At 43.7% G+C, this 19,903-nt stretch overlaps 1 protein-coding gene across 9 annotated transcripts in view; it reads right to left on the reverse strand.

Moving 5' to 3' along the window:
* The window catches only part of SAMD4A (sterile alpha motif domain containing 4A), a 224,606-nt gene that overhangs the window by 48,460 nt on the left and 156,243 nt on the right, over window positions 1–19,903 (reverse strand). For 7 of the 9 annotated variants that reach the window (XR_014242965.1, XR_014242966.1, XM_082386513.1 and 4 more), the window contains exon 4: window positions 4,025–4,288. The exons of the other annotated variants lie outside the window; for them this stretch is intronic. Coding sequence is in view for 5 of the 7 variants with exons in the window: in XM_082386513.1 (XP_082242639.1) it covers window positions 4,025–4,288 (264 nt within the window). In the remaining 2 variants the exon portion in view is untranslated. The remainder of the gene's footprint in view (window positions 1–4,024; window positions 4,289–19,903) is intronic. 9 annotated transcript variants of the gene reach the window in all.

A 19,903-nucleotide genomic window follows, 5' to 3' on the forward strand; every position in this document is an offset into this window, starting at 1 on the left:
CTGCCTCGACCCAGGGCAAGTCTCTGAGACAAGATATGTTCACAGATGTGCACATGCATCAGGTCTCTGTTTGTTGCTCACATGATAGCGAGTCCCTTGAGGCAGGAACCATCTCCTTCACCTCTGTCTCCCCAATAGCCAGTCCAAAGCCTCTCTCAGCAAGCGCTCAAGAAAGGCAGCTGACTTGCTGAGGACAAAAATGAAACCTGTTAATCAGTCTTTCTTCCCTTATCTCTGTTCCCACAGAACAGCCATTATCACTCATGAACAGCCCTTGCCTTTGGATAAGTCTTTAAGTGTTGGGTTTATACAAAATTTCTGAAGACGTGATGCTAATAGGAGGGGCAAATGTACTTCTCCCACCAATGAAATTCTGTTCTCTATTTTCTTTTCCTTTCAGGAATTTATGGGAATGTCATTTTTTTCCCTCTTGGCCACCTGGAGGCTTTGTATGAGCGAAGGGGTAAGAGAGCACATTCTACTCATGTGATATGGAGGGGGAGAAGAATATAATTGAGTGTCAACTTAGAATCAAGAATCTTTCCCCTGGGATAAGTCACAGTGAAGCTTTTGCAAGGAACAAGGACAACTGAATTTAGAAACCGCAATCAGCCTATTCAGTGCAAACATGTATAACCAGTAGCCTCCACAGGGCATGTTGAAGGGGAAACTTCCATGTTCCCACTCAGTGTCCCACTTCTGTTCATTAATTTCTAGTTGAGTGGCTGATCCCATGCTTCCCTGAGCCTGAGATATTAGTTTGAGATCCCTACTGCCAGGGACATCCACTCTGTGCTTCAGAGCTGACTTAAACCTTCAGGATGTGTGTTTACGATAAAAGGAAAAACAAAGCAAAGCAGGCAGATGATGTTAATCCTCTGAGAGCAGGAGCTGGTCTACTTGGGAGAGAACTTAGTGACAATCCCTGGCAGGGAACGCTGACACCAAGACAAAAAGAGGGAGAGATGGTTGTTTGTGAAAAATCAAAAGGGCAAGAATGCTGGGCTGTGAGCTTTATTTCCCACTCTGGACCCAAGAGGCACATTCCTAAGGGACGATGTGTAGCCAAACCTGGCTCATCTGTCTGGATGAAAAGGAAGCCTCAGATGAACACAGTGTTTCGGCAAAGTATGCACAGCTGCTGTCAAGAAAGATGAATTCACACTAAATTAAGCTCAATTACGGGAATTTTTATTCTTTTCCCAAGGTGTGGGGTGAGGGCTGACATGCATCCTCTGGAGATTTGGAACTCCTCCAAATTCTACTACAGATTCCTTGCTGTTCTCGTAAACTGGGTGTCTAAAGAGTAGGAAAATAGCAGTTAGATGATGGCATCCTGAGGTGGACCAGAAAGTAGCTTTCAAAGGCTGACACTCCTGCCAAAGGGCCAGGTCACAGAAAGGAAGAGACGTGGATCCAAGAGGAAGAGCTAGCTCTCTTTAAAAGCACTTCATTTGATTTCAGATGCCATTTCTCAGAAAAATACAAATTAATTTGGAAATTTAAACCGGTGTCTGCTCTTGGACAGGGGAATCGGATGACACACTCTTAGGACAGGCTCATTAAGGGTTGCTTCTGCGCTCTCCTGGGAGGCCATCCTGAGCAGCGCTAGATGGTGGGCGTCCTCAGGGGTGGCCTTCGAGGGAAGCTGTTGCCAGGTGCAGCGGGGGAGGGGCATTCATGTGGCGTAAACACTGGCCCCGACACTCTGGAATGATGCTGTTTTCAGGTGTGGATGTTTCTACGGCTTGACCTACCAGCTGAACTGCAAATATACTTTTCCCACACATAGAACCCTCATCGTCTATCATGTTCCTTCCTTCAAATAGGCTTTGCCATTTAATTCACTAAGGACCGTATACGTTGGGAGAAGGACCATTCAGTAGGTCAGCAGAAGGTGGATATACACAGAAGAGGGTCCTCTGTTTAGTCCTGTCACCAAAGAGCCTGTTTTCTGATCACATGCCTTGGGCCTATAAAGAAAATCTTGGCTATCAGATCTTATCTGCATCATTTTCAGATCGAAGAAGCTCTGAGGGGACAACTCTCATCAATTCTAAAAGAAGGAATCGAAGAAGCTGATATACGGGATGTTCCTTGAACTTTGGAATATTTTGGCTTTTATTCTAAAACAGGGACAGGACATTTATTCCATTTTTCTCTCATTCATTTCTCTTTAAAAGCCTGCTCTCATTACTCATTTCTCACCTCGAAAGGCCAGCATGCAATGAGCACACATTTACCTGCTTTGGGAGAATGTCTAAGGTATACAGAGGGCTTCACAACCAAAAACAAAGAAAGAAAACCAAGAAAAGAAAGCAAAAGGAAAAAAGAAAGAAAAGATAACGAAGCTCCTATGAGCAGACAGCAGACCCAGCATTCCTCTGGGCGAGGCCTGTGTCCTGGAGAACAACAGGCTTCCTGCAAGACCCTCCAAGCCCTTCAACGTAAAGGCCAGGCCTCCTTCCCAAGGTTACCAATTAGAACCGCACGTAGCTTTCTTGGAAACCATCTGTCCAGACACCCCACTTGCCCAGATGCTCCACTTCACTCGGCAAGAAGCTAGTCCTGAGTAACCACGACTTCTACCCCTCTTGGGCCAAGCATGGCTGAGCCTCCCCTACTACCCATCCCCCCGGGGCTCAGCTGCTTGAACACAGAACCATGTAGCATAAACTCAAAAATGGGTTTGGGTAGGTCTCCAAAATTACGACACATTTCCCCGAGAACTGTGAAAGAGAAAGAAAAGAGGACACACATCCCCACCGTGCCAAAAGAAGCCATTGCTTTTGCTGCCTGTTAAACACCTTTAATGACTCATTTGTATCACCAGAGAGAGGAAAACATCAAGATGTGTCCCACCCTCTCTGGGCACTCAGCACAGTACCCACCACAGATTGCGATGGGATGGGAGGATGCTGGCCTGAGCAGCTGGGAGGGAGGAATGCTCCAGGGAAGTGTCTTTGTGTCAGATTCATGTCCCCTGGTGGACAAGCTCCATTCTTCAGCCTGGCGCTCACTTACAACCAGCACCTGGGCAATGGCGGGCATCTCCCTGTGCCACGCTTCTGTGGCGGGGAGGAAACTCAGTACACAGCCTCCTATGTCAACACTAGTTCTTCTCAAGGGTACGATCAGAAACAGCACAACCTCAGGACTATGCATGCCAGCAACGAGGGCACCCTCAGAGCCTCCCCTCAGCATCGTGGTCCCAGGAGCACGACTAGCTCTTGTTTCTCCATCTAAAATTGTTATTAGTGTGTCTCTGATGAGCATCTTTCCCTCAGGGCTTCGCAGCCCTTGAACAACTTGCACCTAAAAAATACAGAATGTGCCTATCCTCTCTGAACCTACCATGGGTGATTTGGAAATCTCTATCTCCCGATGAGTATCTTTAGAAGAGGAGAGATTTACAGGGCAATGTAGGAACATTTATGTATGCTGCACAAAAGGCCTTTATCACCTGTATGCAAATCTGTTATTAGGCTTAAAACACTGTCAGAGAGTCTCAGTGGTATTTTTTTCATGTCCCTTAAACAGATGCAGAGAAAAAGGGTTTGCAAGCTTCTTTGGATATCAAAGGAAAAGGGAGAGAGGAAAGAAAGCAACACTACGATTGTACACTAAGAGAGATTTGAAAAAAAGATCCTGTGGTTTGTTTTGCTAAATTATTGACGGTTCCCTGGCCAGAGCAGTGAGGTAGAAGGCTGGAGCAGCTCAGCATCTTTACAAACAGGGCAGACCGAGGAACGTACGTGCAAACAGTAGATGCTGTCACCGCCAGCTGTGACACATTTAATTGTCCGCAAGTCACTGCATTCAAAAAAAAGAGGGTGTTGACCTCTCTTGCTCTTCCCAGGTTTTGGCAAGAAGCCCTGGAAGGGGAATCCGAGCCCTTTCCTCCACGGTCAACTCCATCAGCCTGGGGAGGGGCGGGCTCTTTCCTCCTTGCTGCCTACCTCTCTTCTCACCCTCCTGATTCCAAATAAAGGGATGGACTCTGTTGCCAGTGGTAGTCACTCACCTTTCATACCACTACCTTCTTCTTGGAATGTGTTACGAGCAGTGGTCTGATCTTCTAAGTGTTCACTCCCACCACTTCCTGAAGAGGCTACACTGCTTTGTGGTGACAGGGGGGCATGATCGGATGGGAGGCACTGGGGTCCTCTAGCTCGTAAGTCCTCATGAGACATCCATCCATGTCCTAGAGGCTGGTTTGGCACATTCATGGGTGGGGTAAGGGACACAGATCGTTTCAAAGGGCTGTGGTGTGCCTGGCCTGAGAGAACTGGAAAAAAAAAATAAAATGAAATAGGTTATTCCCCCCCCTTTAGCCTGGGCCGCAGAAGAACCCACAGTACCTCTTCACCCTGAGAGATGGCGCTGTCTTATTACTGCATCAGTGGGCATGGGGTGGCCCTTCCCTTCGGGGTGATTAAAAAGGATGCTGTATGTACCTCTGGGTGGGTTGGGCTTCTCCAGGGAGGCTACATCTATAGTGCCCAGACCTGTGCTTTTGTGGGTTGGGATCTGGGTTTAGTTCCAACTCTAGAAATCAGGATTTGGAGTAGTAGCCCCATAAATCAGGTGAGGCTTGACAGCCTGGCTAAGTGGCCATCTGCCAGGACTGAAAAGAACATGTCCTGGATAATTTTTTTGCAGGGGAGGAAACACACAAAACCCGACATTACCCATGTCATTAAGGGTGGACTTCTGGAAGGGCAGGCAGGCCGGTCATCATCGTTGGGGATCTTTGCTGGGCTGAGCTAGACGAAGTGGACTAGTCCTTCCAACCAGGAATCGGGGGAACCATCACCTCTGAAGGGGGTGCAGGCTCAGCGAGGGGCCCAACACTACCAGGGGTACGGGACACAGCAGCTGTGCGTGAAAGGGCCGATTCTTTCTCTTGGCTTCGCAGGTTAATGCCAAACTTTACATTGAAAACACTTCCAGGTAACAAGGCGTTCATTCAGAAGCCAGTGGGGTGCGTGTTCAGCCCTTCCGTGCAGTGGGCAACATCTGTGTAGCCCCCATTTTTAATTTCTTTTCCAGAAAACCAGGAAAAAGCAACAACTCACATATAACTAGCCAAATTAAATTGAGGTCATTCAAGGCAGGGATTTAACCAAAATCAACGCCGAGGGAGCCGACGTTACCCTTGGTTGGTTTTTCTGGGCGTGTAAAGTGACAACCTTACAAAATAAGTCTATTCATAACTTTCTCTCTGCGCTGGCTACTGACAGGTCCAGTTTATTTTGACTGCTGCAGTGTTAACGTGGAATTGAGCCACATGCATTTTTAAACATTTTTCAGGGAAGCCATTAAGTTCCATCTCAGGCTCTATCCCCTCCAGTGAGGTATTTACTCTCCCAAGTCCGGACTAGCAATGCTTTGCTGGCGTTCATCTTTGTGTGTTTTTTAGTCAGCAGACCTGACATCCCCATGTAAGAAGTTCCGCTTTCTGTTAAACCGCATTCTGCTGGGGCAGCACCCACATAGAGACCTGAACAGCAGGCTCCCTTGCCCCCCACTTAAAAAGATAAAGTCTGAGTGTTTGCAAACAGTGTGTTTGGGGCAGTAGAGGTGAGGGCAGGCTGCCCATGGTCAGCTGGCATTAACCAGGCCCCGAGAGCCATGGGGCTCACACCTCTGCTGTCAGTGTTTCCGTTTGGCTTCATGTGGCCAGAAGGGCAGTCTTGTGTGTGAAAGAGGGACAATCAGAAGGGGTAGAAACTTCCTTATTAACAAAAAAGGGAGGGAAAAAGGGAGCTGCCGAGTTTAGTATCTGTAACCCGAGAAATTTCTAATTTGGGTCGATTCTATCAAAGGCAAGGAATTATCATCTAACTTCAAAATATGCAAAGGGAACAATGTTAAAAAATTGTTTTGGATCCTAACAGGCTGAAACAGCTTGCATTTCCACTAAATAGACTACGGAAGAAACTATTTAAAAAGGCTCCCTGGAAAATGCATTGCTACCTGGTTGGATCCGAATTAGCAAGAGAAAAAGAAAAAGAAAAAAGAAAAAGCAGAAAAAGAAAAAAAGAAAAAGGAAGCAGCAGCAAAAATGAAGAGAGAAGCCAATAGGAAGAAAAGCCAGACATCCAGAAAATTCATTTCATGCCTGTCTAAGTATTTATACAAAATTGGGCAGACTTGTTCAGGGCTGCCCCAAGTGCTGGGACTTTCCAGCTGAGATGTCTTTGCTTCCTGGTACCTCTGCAACCATTTCAGAATATCTGGTGGATGCTCTGAATGGTGCCAGCCAGGTGTGCCCAGAGTGGAAACGGGGGCTCCTCTTCACAGCCAGGATTAGAGTGAGCCCGAAACCATAAAAACAGGCCTTGCCAAAGAGAGACACACAGCTCAGAGCTGCTGGAACCCTTAGCATTCCACCTGGTTAGAGGCTATAACTGAATCCATAACCATGAGTGGTGACACTGCTAAGAGAGTCCCCGTTTTTGGATGTGGAGAACAATACCATACACAGGTAGCAGTTGAATTCCGTTATTAGATGAAGCCAATTTGCTTCTTTCCACCGAAAGTTTTCTTAAAATCCATGCTACCTCCCCACTGATGGGTGTCCTTGGGGAGGCTGTCAGTGTCCAAGGAATCTACTAAATGTTTACCTAACTTCCCAGGACTTACAGGGATTTGTTCATAGAAATCTACACCCATTTCTTCATATATCCCTGAGCTTGACTGAAGCTACAGGGATTATGGCACGAGCTTGGTTGGTCTCTGTCTCCAATAAAAATCGATTATACCTGAGGTACAAGGACCTTTTCCTAGGGACTTTCTACCTAAGGCCCCACCCTGTCTGTATCATAAAGATTCCCACAGCTGGCACCAAACTCAGAAATGCCCCCTTAGGAGCGAACCTGCCATAGCAACCAAGCACAGTGCTTCTCGTTAAGCTTCTGGTTTGGTTTGCAGAGAGGGCCGTGGATTGAGAGCCAGCGGGGGCCCACACCTACATGAAAGCCAAGTTGTGCGGGGCAAACACCTCATTTCTCCAAAGGGAACTGAGGCCTGGAGGCAATACAGGCTCACCTTCCTGTGGGAAGGAGACTGGAGCAGGTGACAGGTCACCTGCCGACAAGGCCACTTTGGGGTGAAGACAAATCTTCAGGTAGAGGTAATGGTGACCGCGGAGCGGAATTTGGTATTACTTCAGGTGCTGGAGTACTTTGTTTGGCATAAAATAGCAGAGGAAAGAATAAACGCCATGGACAGAAAGAGTGTGAGAAAACAGGCCACACAGCAGTGGAAGGAATGAGGTGGCCCGGGGCAAAGGGTAGATGGCTGTCCCATGACTCCTTTTTCTTTTCAACCAAAAGAACTCATCTGAAGTGGTGGTAAATAGAGGAAGGATGGATATTCAGGCAAAAATAAATAAATAACATTCCTTTCCCTATGAGTAGGGAGGGGAGAGCAGTGAAGTCAGGCTTCTGAGAAGCTCTTCACACCGTGTTAGCTGCCCCAGAATAACTCTAGCTAGAGGCAGACCTTTTGAATGCTCTCGCTTGCTGACTGCTGCACGCCAGACAACAGCAGCGCTCCACTGAGACTTAAGCTGCCCCAGAGTAATATTCAAATGATGCAGAATTAAGCACACCTTGAAAAAAAGTCTCACTATTGATGAGAAGTTAGCAAGTTCCAGCTGAACCGAGGTCCTGAATTTTGTGACTTTATAATAATGAGCGTTGGAGGGACAGCATATTTCAGGGGGGATTCATTCTAACAATTGCCCAGGGGGGCAAAATTGTGACTCTTGCTCTTGAAAAAACTGAAGCTAAAACTTAATACTGTGTAGAGTATAGAGCCTGTATCGCTTATATTTTTAGGAATAGGAAATCTCAGGTATGTACACATATATATGTATGTATGTATGTGTACATATGACAGTAGAGTACTATAATAGTTGGAACATTTATAACGTCAAGTAAACTAAAAATAAATAATAAATATTGAGCAAGTCTAGTTGAAATATGGGAAAAGCAGCTAAAAATAATCTTGCTTCAGCAGTGGAGCAGTATGATGTGAGGACAGAGGGTCTTATAATCTGGCCAAAAACTCTGTCATACCATTCGGGGCCAGCCGCCGTCTCTGACCTCCTTTAACCTTATGATTTCTTTTTCATCTCCAAGCATCTTTCATGAGGCTACTTTCAACACATTTTTAGGGGAAAATACGATACCTGGCACTGGGTTCTGTTCTTTTAAGTATTTTCTTGAAAGCCTGGAAATCAGATTTCTTTCCCCTTTCCTGTGACCAAACTTGACTTTGCCTTGATTTTTAGCTATTGAAATAAGGTTCAGGAAGAGACTTTTCAAGATAGACTTTTTAAAGAAAATTAGGTATAACTACTTCTCCTGCCTTCTAATATGACAAATAATGGGGTTTGTGGAAAGAGGAAGGTTTGGGATACGGCCCCAGCTATTTCCTTGGTCCACTGTTAGGTTAAGACTGTACCCCACTGTCAAGGAGTGAAGTGATCCTCATACACAAACAGTTCGGACAACTGAAGCTCAACTCTTACACTGAAACTTTATCCTAACAAACGGTAATGGGGATCTTTCAAAGATACATTGCATACTTCTCTGTTCTCCTTAAATTTATACAGTGAATGCAAGTAATGCTTTAAAATTAGTATTATGAGCATAGATTAATAACATTTCAGAGCTGCAAGGCCCTGAAAGGCAATGTAATCCAATAATCCCTATGTTGTGAGCTGGGGGCCCCTGGGTAGTGGAAGGACCTGGGAATCCCTACGTGCACCGGTTAGTAGATGAGACGCTGTGCTATACGTGGTTTTTATACGTATGTAGAGAGTATTAAAATTAATAAAATATAAATTCATTTATATTTGCTGAATTCATAGCTCTTTTTGTCATTTTTTTCATCATCAGATTTGAAGTACAATTATTGTCTTACGGGGATCCCAGTTTTTTGTTAAAAACTGAGGCCCGAACTCAATAAATGATAGAGATGACCGCTATTCTCTGCTGTGTTTGCTGAGTTCCACGGGCACCGAGTGGCCTCGGGAACTCGTATGCTTAAAGTCCTCTGGTGCCTTTCACAGTTCCACTACCTCCTCAAGTTCACTCCACCACCAGGTCTCATTGCTACCACTGTGAGTTTCCACCTATCTCCAGGCTCAGCATTTTGCCCTGGAGTCTAGAATCTAGACTGCTGAAGCTGATTTCCTTTTGAATAAGGGCATCAAGTACACCCATACTCCTAATGTCATTCTCTTTCATCAAACCCAATAACCTGTCTTCTCAACCCAAGGTTGGGCTCTGCAGCCTCATCAGGCCCTCATGAGTTCAGCCACGTAGACATGATTTGCAATTTCACTCTTCTTTCTTCCTAAGCCAGTCTCTCCATTTCTAATTCAAGAAGTTGGCCTTCACAGAAAAACTTAATGCTTTGTTAATTTTTCAAATTCTAGATGCTCATGTGACAGAACTCAATCTAATTGCTAGTATGACTAAACTTTACAAAAACAACTCATTCTAATTTAGGGATTTTAAAAAGTAGAATGAGGAAATCAAACATTTGCATATTATTTTTAAATATTAACTTAGAATTTCTTTCCCGAATGAAAAGGTCTGGGTCAATTCCCTACTCGGGTGATACACGTTACGTGTGTTAACAGGCTATGAAAAAGCACGGGGAATATTCGACTTACGTGTTGCTAATGGTGTACTTTAACAATATTTTCTAGACCTACTCCCCAAAATTCGGAAGTATCAGTAGAACCTTTGCTGAATACACCAATTTGAGAGTTTTGCTGCAGGAGGTGGTTTGATACTTGTCAAGTTTAAAGGAGAAAAAGCTCAAGCCATTGCCAGCTATAAAATAGCTATGGCTATTGTTTCAAAGTTACTGGGGAGAGTGTGTCTGTTCATCCCCTTAGTTTAGGCCTGCTTAACAGGCATCTTTCGGGTGCCATCCCAAGAGTTTCTTCTGAGAACACTGATTTCAGAGCATCTAAGGAACTGTTACTGAAGGCTTTCCATTTTCAAAGAGTAGAGTTCTGCTAACACCACTTGTATGCATAATTCTAGACATTTGCTTTTTAAAAAAGCCAACATCTTTGAGTAAGGCTCAGTGGCGAAACGACATTAGACCCTGGATTCCTCTTCTTTAGTTGGTTTTGTGGTGCCACAACCAGTAATCTGAGGCCCTGTGGTGGGAATCTTTGGGGAAGAAAAGATTAATAGTACTGCAAGAATACATTAAAAAAAAAAAAACAAAAACTTGGGTATTTAATCAGTGACATCATGCAAAAAAAAGACAACACCAGTCACATTCATGGCCAAGAACAGATTTGTGTCGGGAGTTGGAGGGGGAAGGGAGTATTAATTATTACGGTTAAAATTAACATGCTCTGTCTCATTGCTTCAGGGAATAGATTAAAAGCAAATCTGAAAGGTTATATGCCTCAACTCTGCATGCTTGTGCTCTGCTTCTTGTCCAAAAGTTTGGAAAACCAGTGCTCACAACATCTGGACACCAGAAGATGATTCCCCCAAACAGCTTTAGACTCCACCTCATCCTGGGGGAAGAAGAAAGAGCAGGCTACAAAGCAAAGACATAGGGGGTGGACCGGGTGTTCCCGACAAGCCCAGGGAGGAAGCCACACGCTCTCTGAAGAGAAAGTATACACTCGCCTATGCAACAAAACAAAACAAATGGAGACTCTAGAAGAAGACAGAGCCGCAAAGAACATGCCAACAAGGCTGACAAATACCCACTGCCAAATCTCTTTTTCCCCGTTCAGTCTCATTTTCATACCATATTGAAGTGAACACATTCTGACGCAGGGAAAAGCACCTGGAGAGGTTTTTCCATGATGCGAGTCCTTGTCACTGGTGTCAGCCCTTATTACTCCACAGAAGGCTAGGCCTTTGGGCAGAGCAAAGATGTATGTTTCTGCCTTCACATTATCACTTAAACATTTAGGCTTTTAAGAAGTAAATTAGAATGTTTCTGGCAGACTTTTATTGCTGCATTAATCTTTTGTACATTTCATTTGTCCTCTTTTGTCAGTTTCTATAATGGCAAAACTGGGTGTCATCCTAGAAAATCTATTTTAGAAAACTGCTGTTTGACTTTACACTGTCATTATTTATAAGTTAGACAAGAAGACAATATATACATTTTAAAGAAATCAGTAGAATCTTACAAGTTGAACTTCAAATCAAGCAGTCCTATAAGGGAACTGCCCAAATCCTCTCATTCCATTCTATCAAAACCAATGACACCAACTATGGAAGTAACTTGACACCACTGAAGCAGATGTTTCAGCCAATTCGAGGGACTGTGGAATCAACCCAGCCATTTCTAAGGTTCCTGTATATTGGGTTCACTTCTACTTTCCTGAATTATGTTCCTTTTCATATCTATAGTTATATCTATATGTGCTTAACCCTTAGGCTTCTTAGACCTTAGGTTTGTCCGTGGAATTTCTACCCACGTGGTGAGTGAAGAGTTTAGACAGAGTTGCAGAATTTGAATCATTTCGATTATGACACCAAGTAAAGAAAATATTTGAGTCAAGCAAGTGGCCAGGAGTGGACTGAAGCAGCTATTTCCTTTTTTGTTTACCAGTGTGTCCATAAAAATGCTCCAGTCACTGTGTTTAAGGAAGAGAGTGGAGAAACTCAGAAAGTTAGATGTTTGATGACAAAACTACCCTCCTACCCCTTTCTTAAAAGATAACTCTCAAATTGTAATCACTGTTACCTCAGCTCACATGTCTATCCAGGAAGTGCTTCTTAGGTTTACAAAATGCGCTGTCCATCCTGTGTTTAACACTCCCCGGCTGCTGACTGAACGCGGGTACCAGCAAAGCAATCCAAGTTTGGAACTGCAATAGCCAGGGTTTCATGATTGAGCAACCAAGCCCCCCGTCAGAGCGTCAATCCCAAGGCCACTACCAGAGTCACTGCACAAATCATCAGGGTATCCTTTTGCATCTTGACACCACCAGCAGCACTTGTCCAGAGGAGAAGGGGGTCACACTTAAAAGGGGCTTACAAAGGATATTTTGGAGTCTTGTCTACTAACTCCTGTCTTGAGCTGAACTACTGGCAAAGTCTTCACTGCCGCTGGAGCTTAAAAGGCTCCCAGATAAGAGGGCAAGGTGGCTCTTAAATGCAACAGCACTGATTAGGCAAGGACTGGCATCATTAGAAGATGCCGAAATCCTACTGCCATCAGGGTCTCAACTCAGCACCAGCCAAACGCAGGACCGGTGCCAGGATTTGAGTGTGAAACTCTGAACTTGGCCTTGATTAAGCAGCAATCTTTTTTCTTTTCTTTCTAGTGTTAGGAGACGGGTTATAAATAATTAGAAATGTATTATGCAGTCCTGACTAATTCTTAACTTAGTTCCTTGATAGAAGAATGAGAACTGGAGATTCTCAGCATTTCGGCCGGCAATTTACTGATGAGGGAATTGGTTCTTGTTTTCATTAAAGCATTCAATCTAAATGTCAAGTGTAACAATACACATAAATGACCATTCAAAAAACAAAAACCACAATTTGAGCTTACACTGCTAATTAGATTATTTGGGGGGGATGTTAATTAAGAGAAATTGGATGGTTTGGGTTCTCCTGGTTTCTTAATTATATTTGATTGAATCACCATGTGATTCAAGACAAGCTATTGAGGCTTCACGCATCCCAATTCCCACCTTCTCTTCACCTTCAGCCTCTTCTCAAATTCTAAACTGTCACAACCTGACCCTGTGGGTGTTGGGACACAGTGAGATTGGTACTGTGTTTGTAAAATTGATTTACTGTGGTCTGTAATTACACATAATGATTTGAATTTTTGACTTGGCACTGCATTTTTCATTTAAACCGGATCATTCTTCTCTACCCCAGAGAAACAGCGTTTACGTAATTGCTCTCAACTCATCGACTTGGGTATTATAAATCAGTCCTGCAATAAAAGACTTCCAGAGACACTGCAAGCATGAGGTTCCTGGCATAATTCAGGCCCCAGGACTGTTCTAGTTTAAGGACAGGAATTGAACAGCATTCATTTCTTATTGGATATGAGATGGGGAGGGCTGTCTGAAGCCTTAAGATCCGGGCAGCAAAGACAACAGGCTGTAGGGTGATCAGGGGGGCTGGGCTGACCCCAGACAGCCAGCTCAGATCCATAGGTCTCTTTGCTTATCTACATCTATGCCCACCTTGACCTGCATACAAACTATACAGTGTGTGCGTGTTCCTCTATTATGTCTTATATATCACTGATCCTCCGTATTCACAGATTCTGTATTTGCAAATTCACCTATTTGCTAAAAATTTCTTGTAACCAAAATTCAACACTCGCAGCATTCTCATCGTCATTCACGGACCTGTGCAGACTGGCAAAAAATGAGTCCTTGGAGCACGTGTTCCTGGCTGGAGTCGAACAGGCCTTGTTGCTCAGCCTTCCCATGTCAGTTCTCATACTGTAAACCAGTGTCCTTTACAAGGTTGTTCAGTGCCATGTTTTTCTAACTTTGGTGTTTTTCGTTGGTGATTTACTGTTTAAAATTGCCCCCAAGTGTAGGGCTGGTGTGCTGGCTAGTGTTGTTCAGTGCAAGGGGCTGTGATGTGCTTTAGGGAGAAAACACATGTATTGGACAAGTTTTGTTCAGCATGAGTAAGAGTGCTGTTGGCCTTGAATGCAGATATTAATGAATCAACAATATGTATTAAATAAGATGTCTTTAAACACATATAAAATAATGTTATGTATTGATAGGTTAATGAAAATGTCATGAGGTTTGCAGGAACCTAGCCTAGTATTTCCCCTAGCAGCAGGGGGGTTCAATGTTTGCTAATTCAGTGTTCACAGGGACTTCACAGAACATCAGCAGTGAAAATAATGAGAACTGACTAATATAGATATGGATAAAATTCTTCATTCCGTCTTCCATCCTGGAGCATTTTTGTCTTAGGCTAGCAGTTCTCAACCTTGGCTGCACATTCAACCCCTCTGGAGCCTTAAAAAAAATCCCAATGCCCAGATCCCAGGCCAGACCAAGTAACTGAAAATCCCTGTAGTGGAGTCAGAGCATTCATACTTTCTGATGCACGTGAGTGGTTTTAATGGCTAGCCAGGCTGAGAACCACCGTCCTGGGCTGTCTTCTTACCTCAGTGTTCCCCTCAAACTCTGCCCACATCCTGGACATTGCACACCTCCCCAGGTTGGCCGCCTGGTCTTAATAAAATGCCCCCAAAGAATGGGCATTTTTTTACCCTTTAAGTCACTTTAAAAGAAAACATACACATCATTGCTTTGGCTTCACATGCAGAATTCTGCTCAGGCTCTTCAGCGCAGGATTTTATCACTCTTGTCCTGCCCTCCAGGTAAAATAGATATTTTGGAACCAGAATTCCAACGTGAATGATATCTGGGCAGAAATTTCTAAAAGACTCCCTATACAATGTTTTGACTCCTGGGCAATAGTGCCTGCCTCTTGCTGTGGCCATTTCATCCTTGCTAGGCAGGAAGAGAGGGTCAGGGGTCAGCCTCAGTCTCTCTCTGGACATGAATCAGCTGCAGAAAGCTCTGAGTACATTTTCTCTTGGTCTGGAAATTCGGTAGGTGAGAGCATAACTGATTCACAAACAGCAAAAACTGTGTTCTAGATCCACGGACCAGGAGCGTCAGCAACATCCGGGAACTTGTTAGAAAGGCTGGACTCTCAGGCCTCACCCCAGACCCAGAATTAGGACCTGCACTTTAAGATCCCGGGAGATTTGTGTGCACATTCAAGGTTAAGATGTACTGGCTACACACCCAGCTCTGACTTACTGGCTTGACACCTGTTCTGTTGATACTGGGGGAGGCATCATCTGCAGCAAATGCAGCCTGATGAAGTAAGAATTTGGGATTTGGGTTGGAAGACATATGGCCATTCTGTGCCTCAGTTTTCTCCAGCAGTAGCTATCAAAGGCTCCATCATAAGATTGCTGAAAAATTAAATCATTTACTGTACATGAAAGTGTTTTTTAAACTGTAAAGTCCTACAGAAATATTAGTTATTAGTTGTCAGAGTAAGAATAACCCAATATAAACCAACACTGCTAACTGAAAAATCAACTCAAAGTACTAGCCAGCCTAATGATATTCATAGAGCATTTTTAGTGTATTATGTGCCATATGAAAAATATCTCTGATTGCTTGATAGTGTTTCATAGATTTACAAGAGATGAGTTTTCTACCATGGCCTGTCATACCAAAAGAAGTGTCTTCCTTGTTCTTTCAGAATTCTTATCTACAGACAAACTTTTCTCTGCCCCAATCAGAGTAACGTTCCTTTGATTCAGACTCAACTTGATCTTTCCTTTCCTCCCACTCATTTTAAGTGTTCACATTTCGTTTCCATTTTGGAGGGTCAGGGCACGTGAATCACCTTCTTTTCCATTAAAGAAAAGAACCCCTCATGAGACCTTCTCTTTGTCCTGACAGTGGTAAGCAACACCGATTGCCAGAAGTCCTTATTGAAGATTCTAAGTACTTCCATTATATTTAGAAATTCAAGCTAAGAACGTATAACACAGCTAGGTGACACTGGGTTCCTCATATGCAAAACAAGGAGGTTGGACTAGGTGAACTCCTTCCTTCATTCATTCATCAGACATTTGTTGGGTGCCCGTGTGTCAAGCTCTAAAAGCTGAGGGCACAACATTGAAAAAGCCATTACAGCCCAGAGGATGATCTCTCAGCCCCTCCCTAAGCCAATCTGCTACGATGCTATTAGCATATTTATGCAGTGCCATTCTCATTTGGACAAGATATTTTCCTCGCATTGTTTATTTCCCCATATTTTAAAAAAAGTCTGCCTGTAATACTGATAGAAAAGCCCGCGAGGGTGTCAGGGTAAAGGAGCTGCCAGCCGCTCACCGCAGGCTACATTCTGCACCAGGGAAGGCACTAACCGATCTCATCCCTCCCCTTCCTGGCTCATCCCAATGCTCTCCTTTCTCCTGCACATTTTAGGCTTTCATGGAAGGGTGACTGAACGAATGAATGCTCTGTCTCTTTAGTCTCTTTCTTTCTTCCCGGCCCTGGGCTGGGGATACTGTACTGTCCTTTCCCCAAACACAACCCAAAAGCACATCCTTAGGACCGCCTTTCCTGAACCTTCTCCCTGAAGAGGAGGCCACACGAGGGCGAGCACAACTGCAGCACCAGCTACCGTCACTAAGGCTGGCCGAGTGTCGAGCACTGCCAAACGCGCCCTCACATTGTTCCGGTCACTCCTCACTTAATGCCTTATGCAGTGGGTTCTATCATTACTCCTCCCCCAAGTACAAACACACAAACACACGTTTCACAGAGAGGAAGCTGAGGTGCAGAGGGTAAGGGGCTTGGCAAAGATCACACAGCTAGGAAGGGGCAAGGGCCAGGTTTCAAAACCCAAGTTTCTCTGACTTGCAAGTTTGACTTGTGTTCTTCAGCCCAACTCCACACTGTTTCTCATGGAAGAAAGAACACCAGCCCTGACACTGGGCCTTGACACTGAACACTCAATATCCAAAACCCCGAGCAGGTCCACTGGCTCCGCATTCAGGGTCTCATAGTACTCATCTGGAAAATAGTTATAACAATGATAATACCTCTCCTACCTGCCTCCCAGGGTTGCTGTGGGATCACACGCTGCCCGTATTATCCATCCATCCATCCATCCATCCATCCCTCCATCCATCCATCCATCCAATACTCGCTGAGCATCTGCTCTGTGTTGGGCATATGCTGGGTATTAGGAAGGATGACAAAGGCCCACTAAGATGATGTACACAAGATCCTTTTGAAATAAATTTTTTACCTTCCTGCAAAAAGAGTTTAAGCTAACTGCCTTATTCACTCACTCATCCAACAAACACTTAGCTAACATTTCTATGCACAGGGCACTATGCTAGTGACTAGGGCTACAGGTGCCGAAAAAGAGAATACTAAAAGACAGGGCAGCACAGATGCAAACAGTATCTTCTATCACTTATTAAGCCATCACCTTCTATCATTCAGAAGCACACAGCTGCTAGCAGCTGTAAGGCAGTGTTAATATTTTAAGTAACACTTTGCACGAAGGTGAAGAATTGCTGAAGGAAGTAAAAATGTTAGGTGATTTCAATTTCAATTAATTTGCTACAGTATCTCAAGGACTTATCAGAGTTTTTGAGGAGGTGGTAATGCACCAGGACCAAGATGCTTCTCTGAATCCCGGCTCTCCATTTTAGAATGACAGCGTCAGGAGAAATGCATAAAAGTCAGAAAAGCTCTTCTCTTCTCTCTTGCTTCTATGGTAAATGTGCATGTTGTTTCTTTGGCTATTCCATGCAGTCAGTTAAAATCCGTGGCTCTGAGTAGCATGAAGATTCCCTATAACTGAATTAGAAATCACCTGCTCAGCTGCCTGGGAAGCGTCTCTTTTTCCACTTGGGCTTTCCCTGACTGGCTCACAGAGCTTATGGTTTTGGTCTTGTGTGGGTGTTCTGAAGGGCAGAGTCAGATGAGCATTTGCATAAAAAAGCCAAATCAAGATCTTTTCATTTTAAATTAAATGCTAGAGGGAATTCCCTGGCGGTCCAGTGGTTAGGACTCCGCGCTTCCACTGCAGGGGGCACAGGTTCGACCCCTGGTCTGGGAACTAAGATCCTGCATGCTGCACAGCATGGCCAAAAACAAACAAACAACAAAAAAATTAAATGCTAGAGGAGGAGCAGACTTAAGAGGAACAACCTAGTTTTTTTTCTCCCTTCAAAGATGTAAGATAACCATGAAGTTTCCCTAAACAGAAAGCTGTGCTTCAAGAAGCATCCCCGTAAAATGAACACTGACTCACCAGGTGCCCAATAGGGTGGGTATAGAGCTCCTCATTCCTTAGTCAAGTCCTTAAGAGAATTGGTAGAGGCATAAAACAATGCCAATGTTTTATTTTTATTTTTACTTTTTTTTTTTTTAAGATTTTTCTGATGTGTACCATTTTTAAAGTCTTTATTGAATTTGTTACAATATTGCTTCTGTTCTTTTATGTTTTGTTTTTTTGGCCATGAGGCATGTGGGATCTTAGCTCCCAGACCAGGGATGGAACCTGCACCCCCTGCATTGGAAGGCGAAGTCTTAACCACTGGACTGCCAGGGAAGTCCCCCTATGTTTTATTGAAAAGACGTTGTTTTTGTTTAGATACCCAATGGAGTCGGTCCTGATGGGGTTTTAAAGATGGTGTTGCATTTCTTAGGCCCTTCCTCCAAGAATATTATTTTCAGAAGACTGGAAGGTGTCAGGAGCACCACAGTTTGTTTTCCTCATTTATTTACTCCCCAACTATCTCAGAATTCCAGAACTGTAAAATAGGAAGGGACTTCTTTAAGAATATGATTTAGCAATCATCCAATCTACCCCCTTGCCATTTTATCACTTAAGGAACCAGAGGCTGAAAGAGATACAGCAATTGCCAAGGTCACTGAACAAAGTTGATATTGAAGTTAATACTAGAGCCCCTATGTTTTTGGTCTTTATCATTCAAATTATATCAATGGTCATTAGTCTTTATATCAATGTCATTGATAGAGAGGGAGAGTTTTTTTTTTTTTTTTTTTTTTTTTGAGAGGGGGAGATTAATAGATCTGTGATTTAAAACAGATATCTCTCGTTTAACACCAGAATAACACACTGCAGGACCCCAATGTTGAGGCCTATGTACAATGTAATAAACAATGTAACCCAAACACAGCAGGGTCTAGGGTCTCCAAAAACAACAGTATGCCATTGGGTTTTTCCAGAACCAGAGCTGTTGCATCTTCACAGTGGGTTGGCAATTTCCAGTTCTGGGCACTCTGTGCACCTGTTTTTCTCATATTGGCTGCCCACCACTGTTCAGCCATCCGCCGCTCAAGACCTGCCACAGGACGCTCTTGTTTTTGCCAAAGTGGTCAGAGAGATTGCCAGCACAGATGTGAAGTCAGGTATTGTCTGGAGATTGGAAAAAGCAACACCTTCTTCGGCCAGAATCTTCACCAGTGGAAGACTGGTTTCTCTACTACAGTTAATCCTACTAATCAGTTTGGGTTGTATTTATTTAATTCTGTGGTTTTTATAGTGAAAATATATTTATGCAGATATTTAAAACTGGGATGTCTATATGTATACCTGGAAGCCATCATTTATATATCTAATTATCTAATGAATTGACCAATCTGCCATTTGAAAAGATTGGGCAATTTCACAGGGATGTCACTATCATAACACCTGGGCCCTAGAGGTGGTTATTTATTGTTTATTGACACTTTGTAATTAGCAGAACCACAGAATCTGTCATTTTAGAGCCTGAAAAAGCTTCAGGGATCATTTAATCAATCTTTCTGTTCTCCCCAGACTACTTTCCAGATAAGACAATGGAAACTGAGGGAAGGTAGGTGACAGGCAGAAGGTCACATTATGAATGAGGAGAACTAGTTCCAGGAATGCTTCTACTTGGCAATGGGATCTTCAGGCAGTCTCTTACCTTTCAAATGCAGACCTTACTTTAATAGAAACAGGTGACATCCTATTAGTAAAGAGAGTTATGGTGGGAAGATCACTATCAGGAAAAGTTTGGGCTTGAAGAAGGAGTTCTAGGGGAGGTAAGATATTTCAGATGCCTCTCATTAAAGATTTTAACTTAAGAGACAGATTTGTCCCCATTTAAAATCAATGGCTGTGAGTAGCATAAAGTTTGGTTTCAATACTTAATCTTCAAAGATTGAAATAATTATGCTTAAGATAGTTATCATTTATTGGGCTGTAAGCATTGTACAAAGAGATCTATATTACATGTGATTCATTCATGCATACATTCATTAAGTATTTATTCAACACCCATGATACGCCAGGGAGTG

The sequence above is a fragment of the Balaenoptera borealis genome, assembly GCF_965194805.1.
Source record: "Balaenoptera borealis genome assembly, chromosome: 3".
Lineage (NCBI taxonomy): Eukaryota > Metazoa > Chordata > Mammalia > Artiodactyla > Balaenopteridae > Balaenoptera > Balaenoptera borealis.